At 38.1% G+C, this 18,037-nt stretch overlaps 1 protein-coding gene across 2 annotated transcripts in view; it reads left to right on the top strand.

The window, feature by feature from the left end:
* The window catches only part of LOC127434463 (matrix metalloproteinase-16-like), a 77,032-nt gene that overhangs the window by 8,844 nt on the left and 50,151 nt on the right, over positions 1 to 18,037 (top strand). The window contains exons 2-4 of one of the 2 annotated variants that reach the window (XM_051687248.1): positions 11,560 to 11,708; positions 12,398 to 12,412; positions 13,778 to 13,900. In XM_051687248.1, coding sequence (XP_051543208.1) covers positions 11,560 to 11,708; positions 12,398 to 12,412; positions 13,778 to 13,900 — 287 coding nt within the window. The remainder of the gene's footprint in view (positions 1 to 11,559; positions 11,709 to 12,397; positions 12,413 to 13,777; positions 13,901 to 18,037) is intronic. The other variant, XM_051687249.1, reaches the window with a different exon arrangement.

Here is an 18,037-nt window from a genome sequence, read left to right as displayed (position 1 = left end):
GAGGGGGGGGGGGGTGGGGGGGTAGTTGGTGGTAGTTGCCCAAAAGTTGTTGAGCTTGGGGGGTGGTTGTGGGGGTGTTCGGGAAAAGTACCTGTTCTCCCTATGACCATTCCACCCCTGCTTACCTCCACATAGCATAGACGTGGTGTGTGTTCGGAATGGCATACTGCTATACAACGCATATTATTTTCAACCTGGTAACCCTCATAGAATGACGTTATTATACCTACATTTTTGCTAAATGATTTTTACATGACTTGTTGTATGTAACATAACTTGTTGTTTACAATATTTCACCAGGAAACACAGCTTCCTGGTGAAATAAACACTGGCGGTGGTACAACAACAATTAATTTCTTCACTTTCACACAAATCACAAGTAAAACAGCAGATTATCGGTTCATAAACACTTCATTTTCGCCCTATTTCTTGCACAATGCTATCTTATGACATCAAAATACTTTTATTATAATGTGTCTTGTAAAGCTAACGAGACACTTTTTTAAGTTGAATCAACTCAGGTAACTTAAGTTACCTTGGTTACATACATTATACAGAAATACAGAAATAAAATGATGCAGTGCACTCAGTGAGTGCAGCACAGTGCCTAGTGAAGAAATGCACAGATGTGTTTTCAGTCTGGATTTGAATGTGGCTACTGTTGGAGCACATCTGACCTTTTCTGGAAGCTGGTTCCAGCTGTGGGTGGCATAATAGCTAAACGCTGTCTCACCCTGTTTTGAGTGAACACTCTGTGTGTCTAACTAGATTATCATGTGGTGCAGATCATCTCAAAATGGCCATACTGAGCAGTATACAGTTAGTAGTGCGCCGGTATTCCATTCTGAACATGTAGAAACAGATACGAACCTCTCTCTAGAGCGTTTCAAGGGAATAAAGTGCAAATGAATGAAAATGTTTTGTTTGGACGTGAGTTGAGAGGTTAAAAGCGTGCCAGATCTGTTGCAGAACTGTGACATTCTCTGACATTTGGCCAGAACATTCGGGCATGAGACGGAGGGGCTAGCCATGGAGATCCCATGTGCGATATGACAGTTTGGTATGTGTCCCGATTAATAATTTAGTGTGAGTGAGAAAGGATAGCCGGCAGCGATAGCCCTTACCCACACACACTTACACTCACTTTAGCTCAAGTGATGCAAAAAATCCAATGCTGGTGTCACAGCTGAAAGAGACAGCAGTTAAGTGCCAATGTGTGAAAGAGTCTGTTTTTAGTATAGACACAAACCATAATACTAATTGTATAGATGCAGCACTCTTCCTCTTCCAAGGTTAAAATGCATGTTAAATGAATAGTTCACCCAAAAATTACAGTTCTGCCATCATTTACTTACCCTCATTTTGTTACAATGAGTTTTTTTCTTATATGGAACTCAAAAGGAGATTGAATGTCACTGTTCACTTTCATTGCATCTTTTTCACTACAGTGAAGGTGAATGGTGACTGAGGCTAACATTCTGTTTAACATCTCCTTTTGTGTTCCACTGAAGAAAGTGACAACCCAGACATAACATTGAACCAGTTACCCAACCGCCACTTATTTGTCTGTTGTCTTCGACAGCAGCAATCCTTGCATGTTGCCATGGTCACATCTTCCCAATGAGAGTGTCTCATCGCTAATGAAGTGTTCGGACAGCCTTAGGGTTCAGCTTTGATATTTCTATTAGGCTAATTAGGCCTCGTTTGGCTTATTAGCTGATGATCCATGGAGCACATCAGCTCTGAAAGTTCATTGGTGGAGTTCAGTGATCAGAACATACAACAGCATCAGGTTTTTTTAGTCCACACAAAAATAAATGTTTTTGTCATCATATCCTCACCGACATGTTCCAATCCCATTTTAGTTTCTTTCTTTTGTGAAATACTTATATCTCATTTGAAGTGTCTTAAATGTAATTTGCATGCAAGTATATTCAAACTTGCCTTATCGTGATTGGTTACGCGACACACAACAACCAGACCTAGTGTAGCATGTCGAAAGGCACTGATTTTTAATGTTTGATTCACTGAGAATCGCCTGTGTAAAGGGCGATTCTCAGTGAATAGCAGCTTAAATATTGGTCTTTTCCTCACATTATTGTTTGGCTTCAGAAGACGTCAGAAGCTTGGCAGTATAAAAGCCCCTGCACACTTCCTACGAAATTGAAGAACAAACGGGTGTCACATCATTTAGAACAAAATCTGGCCAAAACGAATGTGTTTTTGAGTTCGTTTCGGTGGTTTGTAACAGCTTGCCAGGACAAACATTCAGGAAAAGTTCTTACAGACTGCTAAACACCTTCTCACTGCCATTGGTCCACATCATCGGCAGGTGTGACTTGGCGCTTCAGTCAGTTAAGGTAAGTCAACATGAACACACTAGCGTGTAGTTATTAACGAGCTGTTGCAAATTTACTAACATCTGTATGATCGTTCGCGTAGAGACATTTTCCAAGAATATGTTGAGCTTTTTTGTTTGTTTTGTTTAATTATTCTACAAAAGGAAACAAGTCTACTCACATCCTCAGAAAAGTGCCCATTTACTCATGTGCCATCTGCAGCTGAAAGCCATTCACACATCTTCTCAAAGTGAGATATGCCTATCATCATTCTTTTGTCTGTATTCTGCCCATTAACACTCATTTATACATTCATTTTTGCAGTAGTATCAGTGTCATCATAAATTACAATAATAGAGTGTAATAGGCGCATATTACGACAGTGTATTGTGTGTTAGCGCATTAGCGCCATGAATACGAAAAGCAAACATTACAGATTACATATTATCTACTGCATATATATTACTTTGAATCATCAAGTAGTTAAAACAGCTGTTTTTACTGCTCTAATGTGAATTCTACTCCTAGAATGAGGCATAAAGTCAAAGATAATGCTTTTTGTCATGTTAGTTGATGTTTTATATGTAGTCTTGAGCGTCCTCATATTTATACATACCTCTAAATGCCTCCCCCAGCAGTGTGGCCAGTATCTGAATGTTCACGAACAGTATGTCATTGCTCAGCTGTTTTGAACTTCTTTTTACCCCCTGAACGAAGACAACTTCTCTGTAAGTGTGCTGATGCCTTATATTACCATTCACTTTCATTGTAAATAAGCAGCTCAGACATTCTTTGTTACATCTCCTGTGTTTCATTATAGATACAAATTATATGGGGTCAGTATAAGGGTGAGTAAATGATGACAACATTTTTATTTTGGGTCAAGTATTCTTTTAATCAAGACATTTCTTTTTACTGTAGTTGCTGTAGAAAAAAATTTAGGCCTACTGTAAGTTTCTTTAGGTACAAGCATCTGCTAAATTAATAAATATACACCTCTCTAAAATACACCTGTAGCCCCGAAAGCTTTTTCTTTTGGCACACAGTCCCATCCACAGACACAGCTTTCTGTATCCTGGTTGTGGCTTTTAATGGCTTCATTCTTCTTAAGGCTGCACCAAGTGCTCCCAAATCCAAAACCACCACTGAACACTCTCTCTCCCTCTAGAGGTCCCCTGGGGTTACACCAGTCTTCAGAAAACCTTTTCCTCATCTCTGCCTTAAAGGAACAGTAACCTCAAAACAAAATAGAACAGATAAGATATAGGCAAATGTATATATCATACACCGTCATCAACAAATAATCTAAAGCTGATATCATGTCACTCTTAAAAATTGCATGATTCTATCTGTTCTCATATGGAATGATTAACACGGGTATATACAGTATGTGTGTAGATCAGCTGTCTAACATGTGCCAATAAAGTAGGGCATATACAGTATGACAGGAAAACTGAATTAACAAATGAGTTAAAGGGATAGTTCACCCAAAAAGATGAAAAGATAATGATGTTACAATGTTTGGGACTGAAAGCCTAACATCTACTCTTGTGTTCCTTAAAGGAAAGAGAGTCATGTTGGTTTGGAACAACATGAGGGTGAGTAAATTATGACAAAAGTTTATTTATTAATATTTTATTTTTGGGGGGGTGAACTATACCTTTAAGGCTCCACTGAACATAAAGCTGAACCTAAAACCTGTCAAAGAGCCAGACACAGAGGTTTATCCTGCTCATTATCTTCTTTCTTCTTTTGTGTATTTTCTCTGTCTAATTATATGTGGTATGACAAACAACGAGGGAGATAATGTATGTGGAGGAAGTTTAAATGGTAGCTAGCATGCATTAAACCTCAGATTCATGGAGGAGGGCCATGCAGTGCATCTTCGGACGACTCAAACAAAGCCAAATTTCCACTGTCAACCTGACTGTCCTCTGGGATCATCTTTATATATATATATATATACACACACACATTATTGTGCACAATTAATCGATGCATTTTATTTTTAAAGAATATAAGTGCTTGTTACCTTTAATTGCTCTGAAAGTATTTCCAAACATCTGACATCACTTAGGCCATATGGGCAGGGAAAATAATGTTAACCAATAGCCACATTGCTATTTAGGCATTGTTTTTACATTGCCTTAATTAAATTTTGAAAAAAATAATTTAATGTCGGTAAATTAGGTAAAATAGCAAATTAAATATTACCTACGGGATATGTCAAGATACTCTCAAAGGGTGGAATTGACCTTCAGTCTCCATGTAAAAAAGTAAAAAAAAAAAAAAGAGTGTGTTTCAGGAAGGGAAGTAGAACTCCACAATCTTCTGCAAACTCTAGCCTGATCTCATGGAAATTAACAAGATGGTTACTGAGATTAAGCGTGTAGTATTCAGCTAGTCATGTGATTCTAAAATGGTAGCCCACTTAAAGGGCGCCCCTGCCCCATGTAGAATAAAACAGCTTTTATAATGCTACTGATAAGACTAGAGTCCTCATCTCATGTGAGTGGTAATGATTTTATACACATGTTTCAAAATGACAATTCATTTCTATAGGAGTAAAACTTGTTTAATGGGGAAAAAATTACTGAGCGCACCTTCAATGCTCAAATCAACAATACTACCTCTCTACCCTAAACCTTAAACCTAAACCTAACCGATAGTGTCCAATAAGCAAATATGAGATGAAAAATGCAATTGCTGGAGCAACCATGTCATTTAGTGGTGCTTCTGTGACACTTTTTGCTCAGGTCTCCACTCGCATGCTCTTCAGGACAAGTACCCCCGTCCTTTACATTGCAAATGCAATGCCCTATTAGTTGAGCTACTGCTCAATTTAATCACACTTGAACAAGTTTGTAAATGTAGTTGGTTATGTAATGCAAACGTTAAAATGTACCGCCTTACTAGTCATGCGCCATAGTAAGTGTTTTGATGTCATAAGAGAGGATTGTGTGAAGAACAGGGGGAAAAATAAGTGTTGATGAAATGAAAAACTGCAGTTTTACTCGTGATTTGTGTTAAAGTCATTAAAAGTCGTTGTAGAGCCTCTAGTGTTCATTTCACCAGGAAAATGCCATGATACGTTCAACAAGCCACATAAAAATAATTTAGCAAATATGTTGGTATAATAACATGTTGCTGTGAGACCATGTAGGCAAACTCACAATGAGGCCACATTTTGTTACGGAATGCCCTTTTTTTTTTTTCTTTCATTGTTAAATATTTAGTTTCACTCGAAAAGGGCACATTATGAACAAGAAAATTGTTTTGTGAACACAATTGGGTTGTGAATGCTGTTTCGTGTTGACAACTCGTAAACCATCAGTATAAGTAGTCATTTAGCAGATGTGTTTATCCAAAGCGAGAGTACACTTATTACAGTGTCAATTCCATTTGGAAAAACCAAGGGTTAAGTGTCTTGCTCAAGGGCACAGTGACACCTCAGTGCTTGCCTCAGAAGCCTTGAACTTTAGCCACTTCGCCATACCGCCAACAGTTTAAGTTGCGGCTGACCATGTTTGTTTTTGCTGACGGGCTTCGCCAAGATTTGAAGTCTTTCTCAACCTTTTGGGTTTTGGTTGTGATTTTGAAAAAAAGCTTTGAAATAATTTGTCAATTGTATTTTTCTTTTTTTTATAAAAAAATAAAATAAAATAAAGTGTCCCAAAGCACCCTGAGGAATGTGGAGCCCTGGGTGTAGATGCTGGGCAGCAATAACTGTGTTGAGTTGTATCAACTTTAGAGTTGTGCAATGAATTAATGGCACCTCTGCTCAATGCCACCCACAAAAACGTGACACACGTTTATTGTCCTGGTTTTGTTTCTTCTCCCTCATCAGGTTTGTACATTATGCAACAGCTCATAACATCCCTTTGTGTAAACCTGAACCTCCATAGATCCCCTTGAATCCCGTTCCAACATCAAATTAGGCTGCAATTTTTATTCATGAAGTAGGACTTTCAGTGTAAAATTCCTGGCCTAGTTGAAATCATGCTTCCTGTGTGAGAAAAACAGTTGGAGATGTTAACAGATCGTTGTTTAGCTAACAGCATGCTGTGAGTGAATGCAAATTCAGGATATGGAAGTGTACCTTTACACTTCTCTGACCAGACATGCCATCAGCTAGGGGTAAAGGTCAAACAGTAGTCAAGGGAAAATGCTGAATAAATTCTGAATTTAATCCCTTAGTTGGCATCAGTTCATGTGTATGTGTAGTAGGATGCATTTAGCTGTAGGTCTATGCTTCAGGAAACAGATTTTACATCGAGTGGTAACCCAACACAGTACCAAAACAGTATCGTACAAAATTAACCACAAATGTTCTTCATACCAAACACTAAAATGTATGAATATAAATACAAACATAGGCCTAACAATATGCAAGTGAACCTGTTTTTAATGTAGTATCGGTCATATTTTCTGTTATATTTTGTAGTTTTGTTTATTGTTTTTCAAGGATGCAGGCATGTCATGCAACCTGTGCATCTTGGAGTCTGCCATCATAAACAGTTTGGGCTAGCTTCTATAATTTGGATAGCTTCTATCAAGCAAAAGTTGAATTTGTGGCAAAATTTCATAGAGTTGGATTGGACGCACAACCTTTGACTTTGAAACAAAAGAAATAGGAATCGTTTCTCCCCCCCCCCCCCCCTTTCCCTTTAAAAGACTATTTTTTGCTATCTTAATTATGCATGATTATGTGGTTAGTTGCACTTTTACTATTTACATCTAACAATATTTTCCACTTCTGGACATGACCCTACCAGAACAGATGCGCAACATATTTTGGGGTCCCGACCCACCAGCTGAAACCCCCTGCTGAAGGAGACAGAAAATTCTGTTCTTCATATCAGAGATGTACAGTATGAGTTCATTCTTCACAGTTCAACACCACAGCAGCACACATCTGCTAATTATCCTTATGTGAAACATAAGTGGATTAAGTTATCTAATGAGGGTGTAAAGAGGGTGTGTATTCGGTGATCTAATGGCACTTTTCCACTGCACGTTACGGTTCGACTCGACTCTGCTCGCTTTACTTTTCTGAGCTTGCTTTTCCACTGCAGTTTAGTGCCGCCTCAATGTGGGTGGAATTATAGGCTGCTCATCATAGCTGCACCGCCTCTACTGCCGTGACATCATCTTAAACGACACAAACATTTCTGATCATAAACAATTCAGTTCTCAACAAAATAAAGTGAAGCTTTCAAGCAGAATATAGAGTTAATGTAACAAAACATACCATCCTCCATCGTGGACTCCAACAATCCCGTGGCTGAGTCCAGGGCACTCTCCTTCCCATTGCTCGCCTATCGATTGCCATAGATAGCGTCCATTTGGTCGAACCACTTCCACTTCTGTTTGAACCACTCCGGCTGTTGTGGTCCTTGATGGTTCTGTAGTCACCTAAGTTTTTTTTAACTATTCCCTTCACTGTTGGTAGGTCCGCTGCGGCCAACAGCTGAGACACTTCCTGAAAGGCTTTTTCGTTTCGCGTCGTTTCATTCTAGAGGAACGTCTGCACCTCGTTTATTGACCACGGCGTGGTTTTGCACACAGCCATTTCTTTTTACAATTTGAAAGTCACGTGAACAAATGATATTGCTGTCGCTGTTGCTAACTTTAAAACTAATGGGTTGATGTCCCGTGTGACAAATCCAGTGAAGCTGGTAGTGACGATTCTCTCAGACCAATCAGTGATCTGCAGGGTTTTGACGTCACATTTAGTATCGGCGCGGCTCGGTTGGAACCTTGACTGATGTGGTACTAAAAAAAGTATCTATCCACAGTGGAAAACCCCCAAAAAGTGAGCAGAGTCGAGTCGAGTTGAGCTGTACCGTGCAGTGGAAAAGCCCCATAAGTGTGTGTGTGTGTGTGTGTGTGTGTGTAGTGTTGATGTATTAATGTGATCTGATATATTAAAGGCTTTCTGTCAACTACCTAAACAAATCACCCTGAATATATTCTATATTCTTGCTTAGGCGTGAGAAATACTCTCTTTTCCTTGTAAATAACACAAAATGGCTATTTGTGTGTGTGTGTGTAATTGCAGATGTGTTGAAGGGATTTGATGCTTAAGCCAGATCCAGCACTCTTTGATATATGCACCAGGGACTAAAAACAGTTCAAGGAACGAAAACGAAAACCGAATATTTTTTTGCAGAACGTAAACGAAAACGTGAACAAAGTGATTTTCAATTGTTCCGGAGTGAAAATTTTATTTTTTTATGCTGGTAACCGGTTATAACCGGTTAATTTCATTCCGATAATTTTATCATGAAACCAAAGACTAAAGGGATTATCACAGTAAATTTTTGGAACTACATCACTTCATGTTGCAGAAAAAATGAAACACGTGCTTTGATCCTGAAGGAAACTGCTGCGTCACACATTTCTTTGCCTAATTGCCCATTGTGGATGTCACATTCTGTGAATGAAGACCTTTTTAACAACCATGTATAATTACTACATATATACCTCCACGGCTAATCCAGATACAAGGAAAACATTATTAGAGACAAAAAGGACATTTTCCAGTTTTTTCCAAGTCTTCACTGAATTATTGTTAGATATGATGCATTAATAAAGATTTGATGCTGTCGGGTTTTGACTGAGAACCAAATCTGTAAAATTAAATTAAAATAAAATTAACTGTTAATTAACTGAATGCTTGTTGTGATTTCTATGTTGATAAATTCACCACAGAGGAATACAATTTATTGCTTATTTTTGCTTATTTTGGTGAGGCAAGTGGCTTATTTTGGGCTTGTTTTTTCCAGAACAGGTTGCTTGTTTCTCTTGTGAGATCTGGCAACACAGCAATTTGTATTTCACCCAACCATTAGCGCAGAGTACTGTCATTTTAAAACGAACGTTATTAACCATACTTTTATTTTGTTCTAACCGGTAACCGTTTGAAGGGAGGCTGCAGAACTTCTGAACCGGAACGAAAAAAATTGTGTTTTCGCTCAAAACGAACCAAAATGAAAAACATTTAGTTTTTAGTCGCTGATATGCACATACCTATCTTTTACATTATTTAACATGATTTCATCAAGTAGGAATTGTTCATGGGTCAGTATCCTTGTTGGACAACATTTCTATCAACTAATCAGATTTTAGGCCTAGGTTTAGGGTTCGGATTGAGCTTAGGCTTTGGCCTTGGGTTAGCATTCTTATCAAGCTATCGTTTCCCATTCATTTTGGGGCAGTTTAGGGTTAGAGTTAGCCTTGGTCATATGGTTTGACCTATTGTTGTTTGATTGGAATGTTGTTCCTGGACAAAGAATGGATATTGATCCAGGAACACCTCGTACATGGATAAATCGTAGATTGGGTACAGGCAGAGGTTTGCATTTAGGGTCTTGAGCAATATTTCTATCAACCAATTATTTCCCTCTGATTTTATGGACATTCAATGCTTATAGATTGGGTTTGGAATGTGTTTGTTTGATTCGAATGTTTTTCCAGGACAAATAAAGAATTTCTTGATCCAGGAACATGTCGGACCTGCTTAATCATGTCATGTTTTTTATACGCATTAATCTGGTTTTTCTATGTCATCAAATTAGGTTTGTCTTGTAAAATATGGCTTACATGTGCTCATCTAGGACTTTTATAAAACATGAATACAAGGGTGAAAGTGTTTGGGTTATATTTCACACTAGAATCCAAAGAAAAGCCACTCTTTAACACACCTACTGTGACTTAAAAAAGTGGCTACATCAGGACAGAGCAGTTCTTATAGCTAGAGGAGAGATCTGAGCTCTAAAAAACCCAGAGGGGTGACGATTCACACTCTCAAATACACACATACACATTGTCATATGTTGTGGAGTTGTGGTGCATTTGGCTGTTGGCTAAAGGCAGCAGATGGGTCAGGAAAGGATGTGTGTAAGCAGTTCCTGCTGCTTCTCTCTGACATAAATGAGAAAACCACTTCAAAACAAACTCAGTGTTCTTTTTAATCTACTAAGTAACAGTACCAGCAGCAGCAGTGTTTCTACAAGAAACTCTGTCAGTATGAGTTATATTAGCCTTACTAAGAGAAAATTATTCTATCTGTATTATGTGTAGACTTCTGTTGTTTTTTTCTTAATTGCAATTTTTGTGTGGTTCATTAATTGCATTAATAATTGTATATTTTTGTTTACCTACATTTGCAGCTTAGATGCATCCAATAAAATTAATACATATATATATAATATATACTGTAAAGTAAGAAATACAAATAGTGCAAATAGTGTAAAATAATAGCAACAAAGTAGATTTTTTTTGCTTTACCATGCAAAAGGCAAATAAAATGGGAACATTTTATAAAATATAATAAAATAAAAGAAGTAGGGCTGTCAAACAATTTTTATTTTATTTTATCAAATTAATTACACGATGTGTCGATTAATTAATCAAATTCATCGCAAATAATCGCATATCAATATTTACTTCCAAAGGCCCCAAATAAAATTAAATTTAGAATATATTAATAAAAAATATATAAATATATAATACATATTATAATTCAGGCATTTTAGATACATTACATTATATACATACAGTGTGGCAACAGACAATTAAAGCATTTAGACTATAAACAGTTTTTTTTTTAATTAAAATTTATGTTTTATTTCCATATTATTGAACATAAACCTTTTATTGGCCTACATCCCTCTGCACTGTTTTTAATGGTTGGTCTATGTGCTTGTGCATCAGACAGATGCTTTTTCAGCATCTCACTTTGGTTGCATCACTTCTGACTAGTTTTAAGCTCCTCTTGTCCTAAGCGCTGTGTTTTTTAACGACAATTTGCCTAGTTAAACATAGTTTGAAACTTTGAAAATATGTGTCTTATGAGTCCAGCTAGGTCCAGCTGTCTTAAAGAGCAAAAGTGTGTCTGTGGAAGGTTGAGCTGCCTGCTCGTTGATTTGACGAGGCGTGTTGCTTGTACAGCTGGTGCGCTGACTGCCCGTTACTGCATCAAGGTGGTACGTCAAACTGTGAATTGCTCTGATAGTTGGAAAATTCATTATTTCGGATTTTACGTACAGGTTGGGGGCACGATTAATTGCGTAAATGTTTTGCATTAAATTGACAGCCCTAAAATTAGCTATTTTATAGAGTGTAAACTAAATGTAAAGGAACCTACGAAAGTAACAAAAGGCATAAATTATAAATTATAAACATATTTATAAACAAAAGTCTCTCTCTATCTCAGGCTTGGCTGCAGAGGTATGGCTACCTCCCTCCCACAGACCCCAGAATGTCCGTCCTGAGGTCCACTCAGACCATGCAGTCCGCTATTGCTGCCATGCAGCGTCTCTACGGCCTTAACGTTACTGGTGCACTGGATAAAAACACCATTGAGTAAGTAGCACTTACACTCTTACCCTCTCACATTTGGAAAAACACAGTCACTCACTCCCACATTCACTGGTTCTGGGTTGGAAGGTTAAGATAGTGGCATTTAGGATCATTGAGGTGTGGATTGCTCTGGATATTTAGATATCTGTAAATTGATTTACCCTGTTGAAAAGACCAGCATAGCCGGTAATCTGCATATGTTGTGTTTTGGATGCTGGTGTACTGGCACCACCAATCCCTACCAGTCTTCATGACTAGTTTAAACAGCCAGACTAGCACCAAACCAGCACCAACTAGTGACTAGTGAAATTTCATACTGGCCTAAGCTGATCATTTCAGCAGGTTAAGTAATGGGGTTTACTTTGTGCAAAGCGGATTTAATTTCAGAGCACTTTCACAAACTTCTCAAAACTGCTGTGACACAACAGCAAAAATCCTGTTTCCCCCTTTATTGTGTCATTAGGCAGTTTTGACAGATGTGTTCTAGTTAAAAAATCAGGTTCACATCTGTACAACTTGTTCTTGTTCTGTACAACTAACCCATAGCATGACAGACCGAAGCAAAATGTAACATGCAACATCTCATGCATATTGAATATGATGTACAGCACATCAGCATGTTTGGACACTAGAATAATTGAGGCATTATGAATCTTATGTGCTCTTTTTGTTTCCTTTTTGCTTCTTCATAGTGATAACACCTTAAGGTGAGGCTGATTCTTCTCTTGTGATTTATTCTTTGTTTTCAAACAAGTTTCTGTCTGTCTGTCTGTCTCTCTCTCTCTCTCTCTCTCTCTCTCTCTCTCTCTCTTTATCTATCTCTGGGTGAACTTTAGTTTAAGATGCTCTCTGGAAGAAATCAGGTCAGGGTGAAACTTGTATTACCCATACAAAAAAGTACCAAGGGTAAATAAATAGTAAATAGAGCTTAGATGTTCACAAAAGCTCTTGTACACTTGTACACACACACACACACACACACACACACACTTGTTTTTATATCATTGTGGGGACTCTCCATAAACTTCCATTTTATGGATTTTATACAGATCTAATGGTAATTTCTATCTCCTAACCCTAACCCCCCCTTTTTTCTCCCCTATTTTGAATGCCCAATTCCAAATGCACTCTAAGTCATCGTGGTGGCGTATTGACTTGCCTCAATCCGGGTGGCAGTGGACGAATCTCAGTTGCCTCCACGCCTGAGACCATCAATCCACACATCTTATCATGTGGCTTGTTGTGCGCGTTGCCGCTGATACATAGCGTGTGTGGAGGCTTCATGCTATTCCCCGCGGCATCCACGCACAACTCACCAAGCGCCCCACGAGAGCGAGAACCACATTATAGCGACCACGAGGAGGTTACCCCAGGTGACTCTACCCTCCCTATAGCAACCGAGCCAATTTGGTTGATTAGGAGACCTGGCTGGAGTCAATCAGCATGCCCTGGATTTGAACTCACAACTCCAGGGGTGGTAGTCAGTGTCTTTACTCGCTGAGCTACCCAGGCCCCCCTAACCCTACCCCTAAACCTAACCCTCACAGAAAACTTTTTGCATTTTTACATTTGGTCCCCACAATGTACACACACACACACGCACACGCACACACATGCACACGCACACACACACACACACACACACACACACACACACACACACACACACACACACAAACAAACAACTCAAACAAACTTCACACATATAATAAAATACTTGAATACACCAATTTGCTGTTACAGTTAGATCTCACAGATCGAGCTGCATTAGTCTACCAGAAATGTCATATTAACTGTAGCTTGTAAAATTCTTCATTAAATGAATGGAGAGTCATAATTTGTTACTTGAAAAGGTAAATATGAAATAAGTATACTGTAGTTAATTATACCAAGAGCATAAATATTTCCTGAGGTTGACATAAAGGTACATTTTTGAAACCTCATGGAATTTGAGATGTTATTCCAGATCTGGGTACATGTTAGTGTTGTGTAAAAGCCCAGACAGGATGTCCTGAATGTCATGAATGTGGTGCAGTGCAATAATAATGAATCTATTTCTTTCTGTCTCACAGCTGGATGAAGAAGCCACGGTGTGGGGTGCCAGACCAGTTCGGAGTTGCCTCAAAATTTAGCGTCCGAAAAAGACGTTACGCCCTCACGGGGCAGAAATGGCAACATAAACATATCACATACAGGTGTGCCACAAGAACATCACACTTCCTTTGTTTTTAATAATATATTTTTTAAATGAAGTACTGTGCATATCAATGTTTATTAGCATATTAAAATTCACTTTTATTGGTATCGACTACTGAACACTTTGAGTTTTGACAACCTGAGTGTGTTATGGAACAACCGTCTTTGCTATTCAGAGTCGATGTATGTATCCAGACAGCAGATGTATTTAACCAGCAGCAGTGCTGAGATAATTAGGCCATCAAATTCTCCTTTCTCACCTCACCGGCCAGCTCCCTTCGTTCTTCCTAAGTCACTCTGTCCAAAATTTCTCACCTCTCTCTCTCTCTTTCTCTCTCTCTCTCTCTCTCTCTCTCTCTCTCTCTCTCTCTCTCTCTCTCTCTCTCTCTCTCTCTCCCAGATGGCCTCTATCTATCTCTCACTGTCTCTCCCAGCTGGCCTCTCTCTCTCTCTCTCTCTCTCTCTCTCTCTCAGTGTTTAAGTCACCAAAGCTTAATTGATATAACTCTAAAGGATTCAAACATGGTACTGTACAGATGTAAGGAAGACATAAAACATGTTAAAGCTGCACTACGTAAGATTGTTTTGGTTAAAAATTAACAAATAGCCATTATTGATTGAGTACATAAACTGAAATCGGTGTTCAAAACAATGTCCTTACCATACCCCGATTCACTACGGTAAGCCTATAAAAATGATTTGTATTTTGAGCTGTCAGGTCGGATTTGGCACAAAATTGCTGGCTTATGTTGTTCATCGTTGCGTCATTACGTCATGTCCGTAAACACAGAAAAGATCTACTGGCTGTCACGTGTTCCGACTGGGGAAACTACACTGTTTTTCAGTCACACACAGTTTAGGAGTTAACCAATCGCAATGTATCTACCTTGTCGGGGGAAGTTACCGTGACATGTGTATGACTTCTGAAATTGACTTCTTGTAATTTTTATATTGCATATTTAAGCAGATTATGTTTAATGTTTAATAAATTATATTTGAGCCCCATCATGTTTTTTAGTTTATGGTGTTATTGTGTGTGCATTGCATATACGTACTATTGTAGTATTACGGTTCACTTGCATTATCAACTGAGGCTGTACAATATAAAATAAAAAGTCTTCCATTAAACTCGTAACAGCCATATAACAAGTTTCACTTCTTTAATTGAAAAGTGTAATACAACACAAACATTAACAGTAGATAAAACACTTGAATAATCATATTAAAATATACTGGTAACTGGTGGTGTTTGAGGAGAGTCCCCTGTTCTCTATGTAAAAGTGCTTTGAGTGTAGTGTCAGAAAAGCGCTATAAGTGTAAAATTCATTCACTCAGAATATGCAAATTAGAGGGTTGTTTATCTTCATCAAAGCAAGTTATATTTCACTTTTAAATGTTTAATCGTATAACATAATATCAACATGAAATTAGCACGTTATGACTCCGGCTCTGAATATCTCCCAGTCATGATCAAACACAGGCGATGTCCAGGTAATCTCAAATCATGAGATTCATCCGCGCAAAAGAGCGGTGCTGAAACATGACTGACGTTTAGTGTTCTTTCGCAAATTGCTTGCAATTTTATGTTTCAACCACAGATGCCGCTAGAGAACACAAAGTTACGTAGTGCAGCTTTAAGTCAAATAAAATAAAATGAATAGACTCTGTCATTCTCTCTCATTCATGGATATCTCCACACTCTGGTCTGTTTCTGATGTAAAAACTAACAGCATCGGATATGTGGCAGCATGGGTTTATGTATCAAGATCTGTATATTTCTCATTATACACATTATATATAAACTATACATTTAGGAAACCTTTAAGATGTTATTTTGGATCTAGAACATGTTGATGCTTACATTATTATATTTGGTTCCCTCATTTTCGAATATGTGGTTACATCCTTGTATACAAGAGACAGGAAGAAAATCACAACAAACACTTATAGGCTACAATTCAGCAGTCATTACACATAAAATATTTGACTGTAGAATGCTGCGATTTAACAATCAGAAACAAGTGTTCCAGAGAGCTGTGTATTAAATATTTATGTATAAATATGTGTTTTTCTTGTTGACCTGACGCTAAAATGTTAATTATCATTATTGTATAACATCATCAACATTGTGATTTCTGCCTAAGTATTGATGTATTGTACTAACATGATGCTCTCTATCCTTAACACAATATTTCTTTGATAATCCTGCAGTTTAAGATTTATTATGCTGTATGTATGACCTATATCCAAATATAGATACATTACACTTGCATCAAAATAACCTTACTGAGAGTAGTGTCATCTGGTTTGAGTAGTGATTTTAATGGAAAGTGCCACATATTACCCCCAAAACGCCCCATGTTAGCCCCAAAATTGCTTTTGCATACATAATTGCCACTTAACACATAAACAGAAACCACCTTAAAAGGAGGATTTAAACAACTTTAACACACACATAATCTTTTTTCTTGACCGTAGAGTTTATGTAATTGGTTTAACAAAAATATGAGCTTCATATTTCTGCTATTAAACCCACAGGTCTGTGTGGCCAGTAGACTTCCGTTGTAAGTGTGCTACCATAAACATTTTTGTTAATTCTTTTATAAAAATTAGGTTAAATTATTCTCGGTGGTAAGATACTTCCGGTAGAGCTTTAACTTCATAAGTAACAATTGGAATGTATGGAAAATTCCTTTTAAAGTGTATCATGTCATTTCTGAGTTACTAGTGTCAGCATTTTCAAACAGTTTTCCTGAACACTCTCTGTTTTCCATTTGTCAAGTAACAGATAGTACCATCCCCAAACTCAAGCCATTGGCTGAACCAATGTTGCTGTGTCAGACTGGTCGGGATGCTCAAACAAGCAGCAATATTTTGATGGCACCACAGAGCCAAAGTGTTACACTTTTCTAAGAAATTAAGCTACAAATGGCTTACTTATATCTGCATATGAATCTGGAAAAGAAGTGCAGTATTTTAACATCGGAAAAATGACACACCTTGCCCTTAAGGATCCAGAGCATCCACAAAAGGCTGTACAAGCATACCAGCATCCTTTGATATATAAGTTAAACATTACGGTCTACTGTGAAAAAGCAGACAGAGAAACCAAAAGAAAAGAGAGAGATTATGATTATGCAATGGAATACAGCTTGGTGGCTTTAGGCAGGAGTTCCTATGTGTGTGCAATGCATGTGTGTGTGTGTGTGTGTGTGTGTGTGTGTGTGTGTGTGTGGTGTGTGTGTGTGTGCGTGAATGTGTAGCCAGGCAGAGCAGATGGGTTGGCAGATGTTCCGGCCACCCTTCACCTTCCCCCAACCCTGGATCATACCATATCAATGCTCTTCTCATGCTATAACATCTACAAATAGTTTCACTGTTTGTGTGTGTGTGTGTGTGTGTGTGTGTGTGTGTGTGTGTGTGTGTGTGTGTGTGTGTATGTTAGTCTTGGCTGTTGAGTGCTGGTAATTAACCTGGTCTCAAAGCAAAAGAGTTCTCATAACCATTGACACACTCTCACAATCATTCACGTAACTGACATGGTTTCAATAACACCCATTAAGGACATGAAAGAACAAAGCGATGTGTTGTGAATTCAAAGTATAGAGGGCAGAGCCTGGACTCTATTCTGTGAGCTAGAGATAATGGCATGATGTTTGAATGGCCATTTTAATGAACACTATTGTGGCCTCTTGGTTTTAGAGATAGAAAAGGCTTTCTTGTGCATCTAAGAAGAAATTTCCCAACATTTCCCAATGTTTTCCAATTTCCCAAGTCTGTTCACAATAAACCTGAAACTGCTGCTTAACATGACACATTCACAGCCAATTAGAAGATATTTGATGTTTAATGTACAGTTATGAGGAGGGGGAATGTGGACCAATGAGATGTCACTATGGGTGGAGAAACCCAGCACAACACCAAATAAATAGAAACCAAGTTATTGACTAAATGTCCTGTTGCTCCTGTGACACTCGTGTGAGCACAAAAAAACTCATGGATTTACATGGAAGAGATTTTATTGCCTACTTTTATCGCTTGTTGTTTTATCCAACCTAGTCTCATCAGAAGTAGTAATAATGTTATGAGATGGTGAATTTGTAAGAAATCATACGAGCTGGCTCATACAAAAACGT

Source organism: Myxocyprinus asiaticus, chromosome 44, assembly GCF_019703515.2.
Source record: "Myxocyprinus asiaticus isolate MX2 ecotype Aquarium Trade chromosome 44, UBuf_Myxa_2, whole genome shotgun sequence".
Lineage (NCBI taxonomy): Eukaryota > Metazoa > Chordata > Actinopteri > Cypriniformes > Catostomidae > Myxocyprinus > Myxocyprinus asiaticus.
This window is presented reverse-complemented; position numbering and strand designations above follow the sequence as displayed.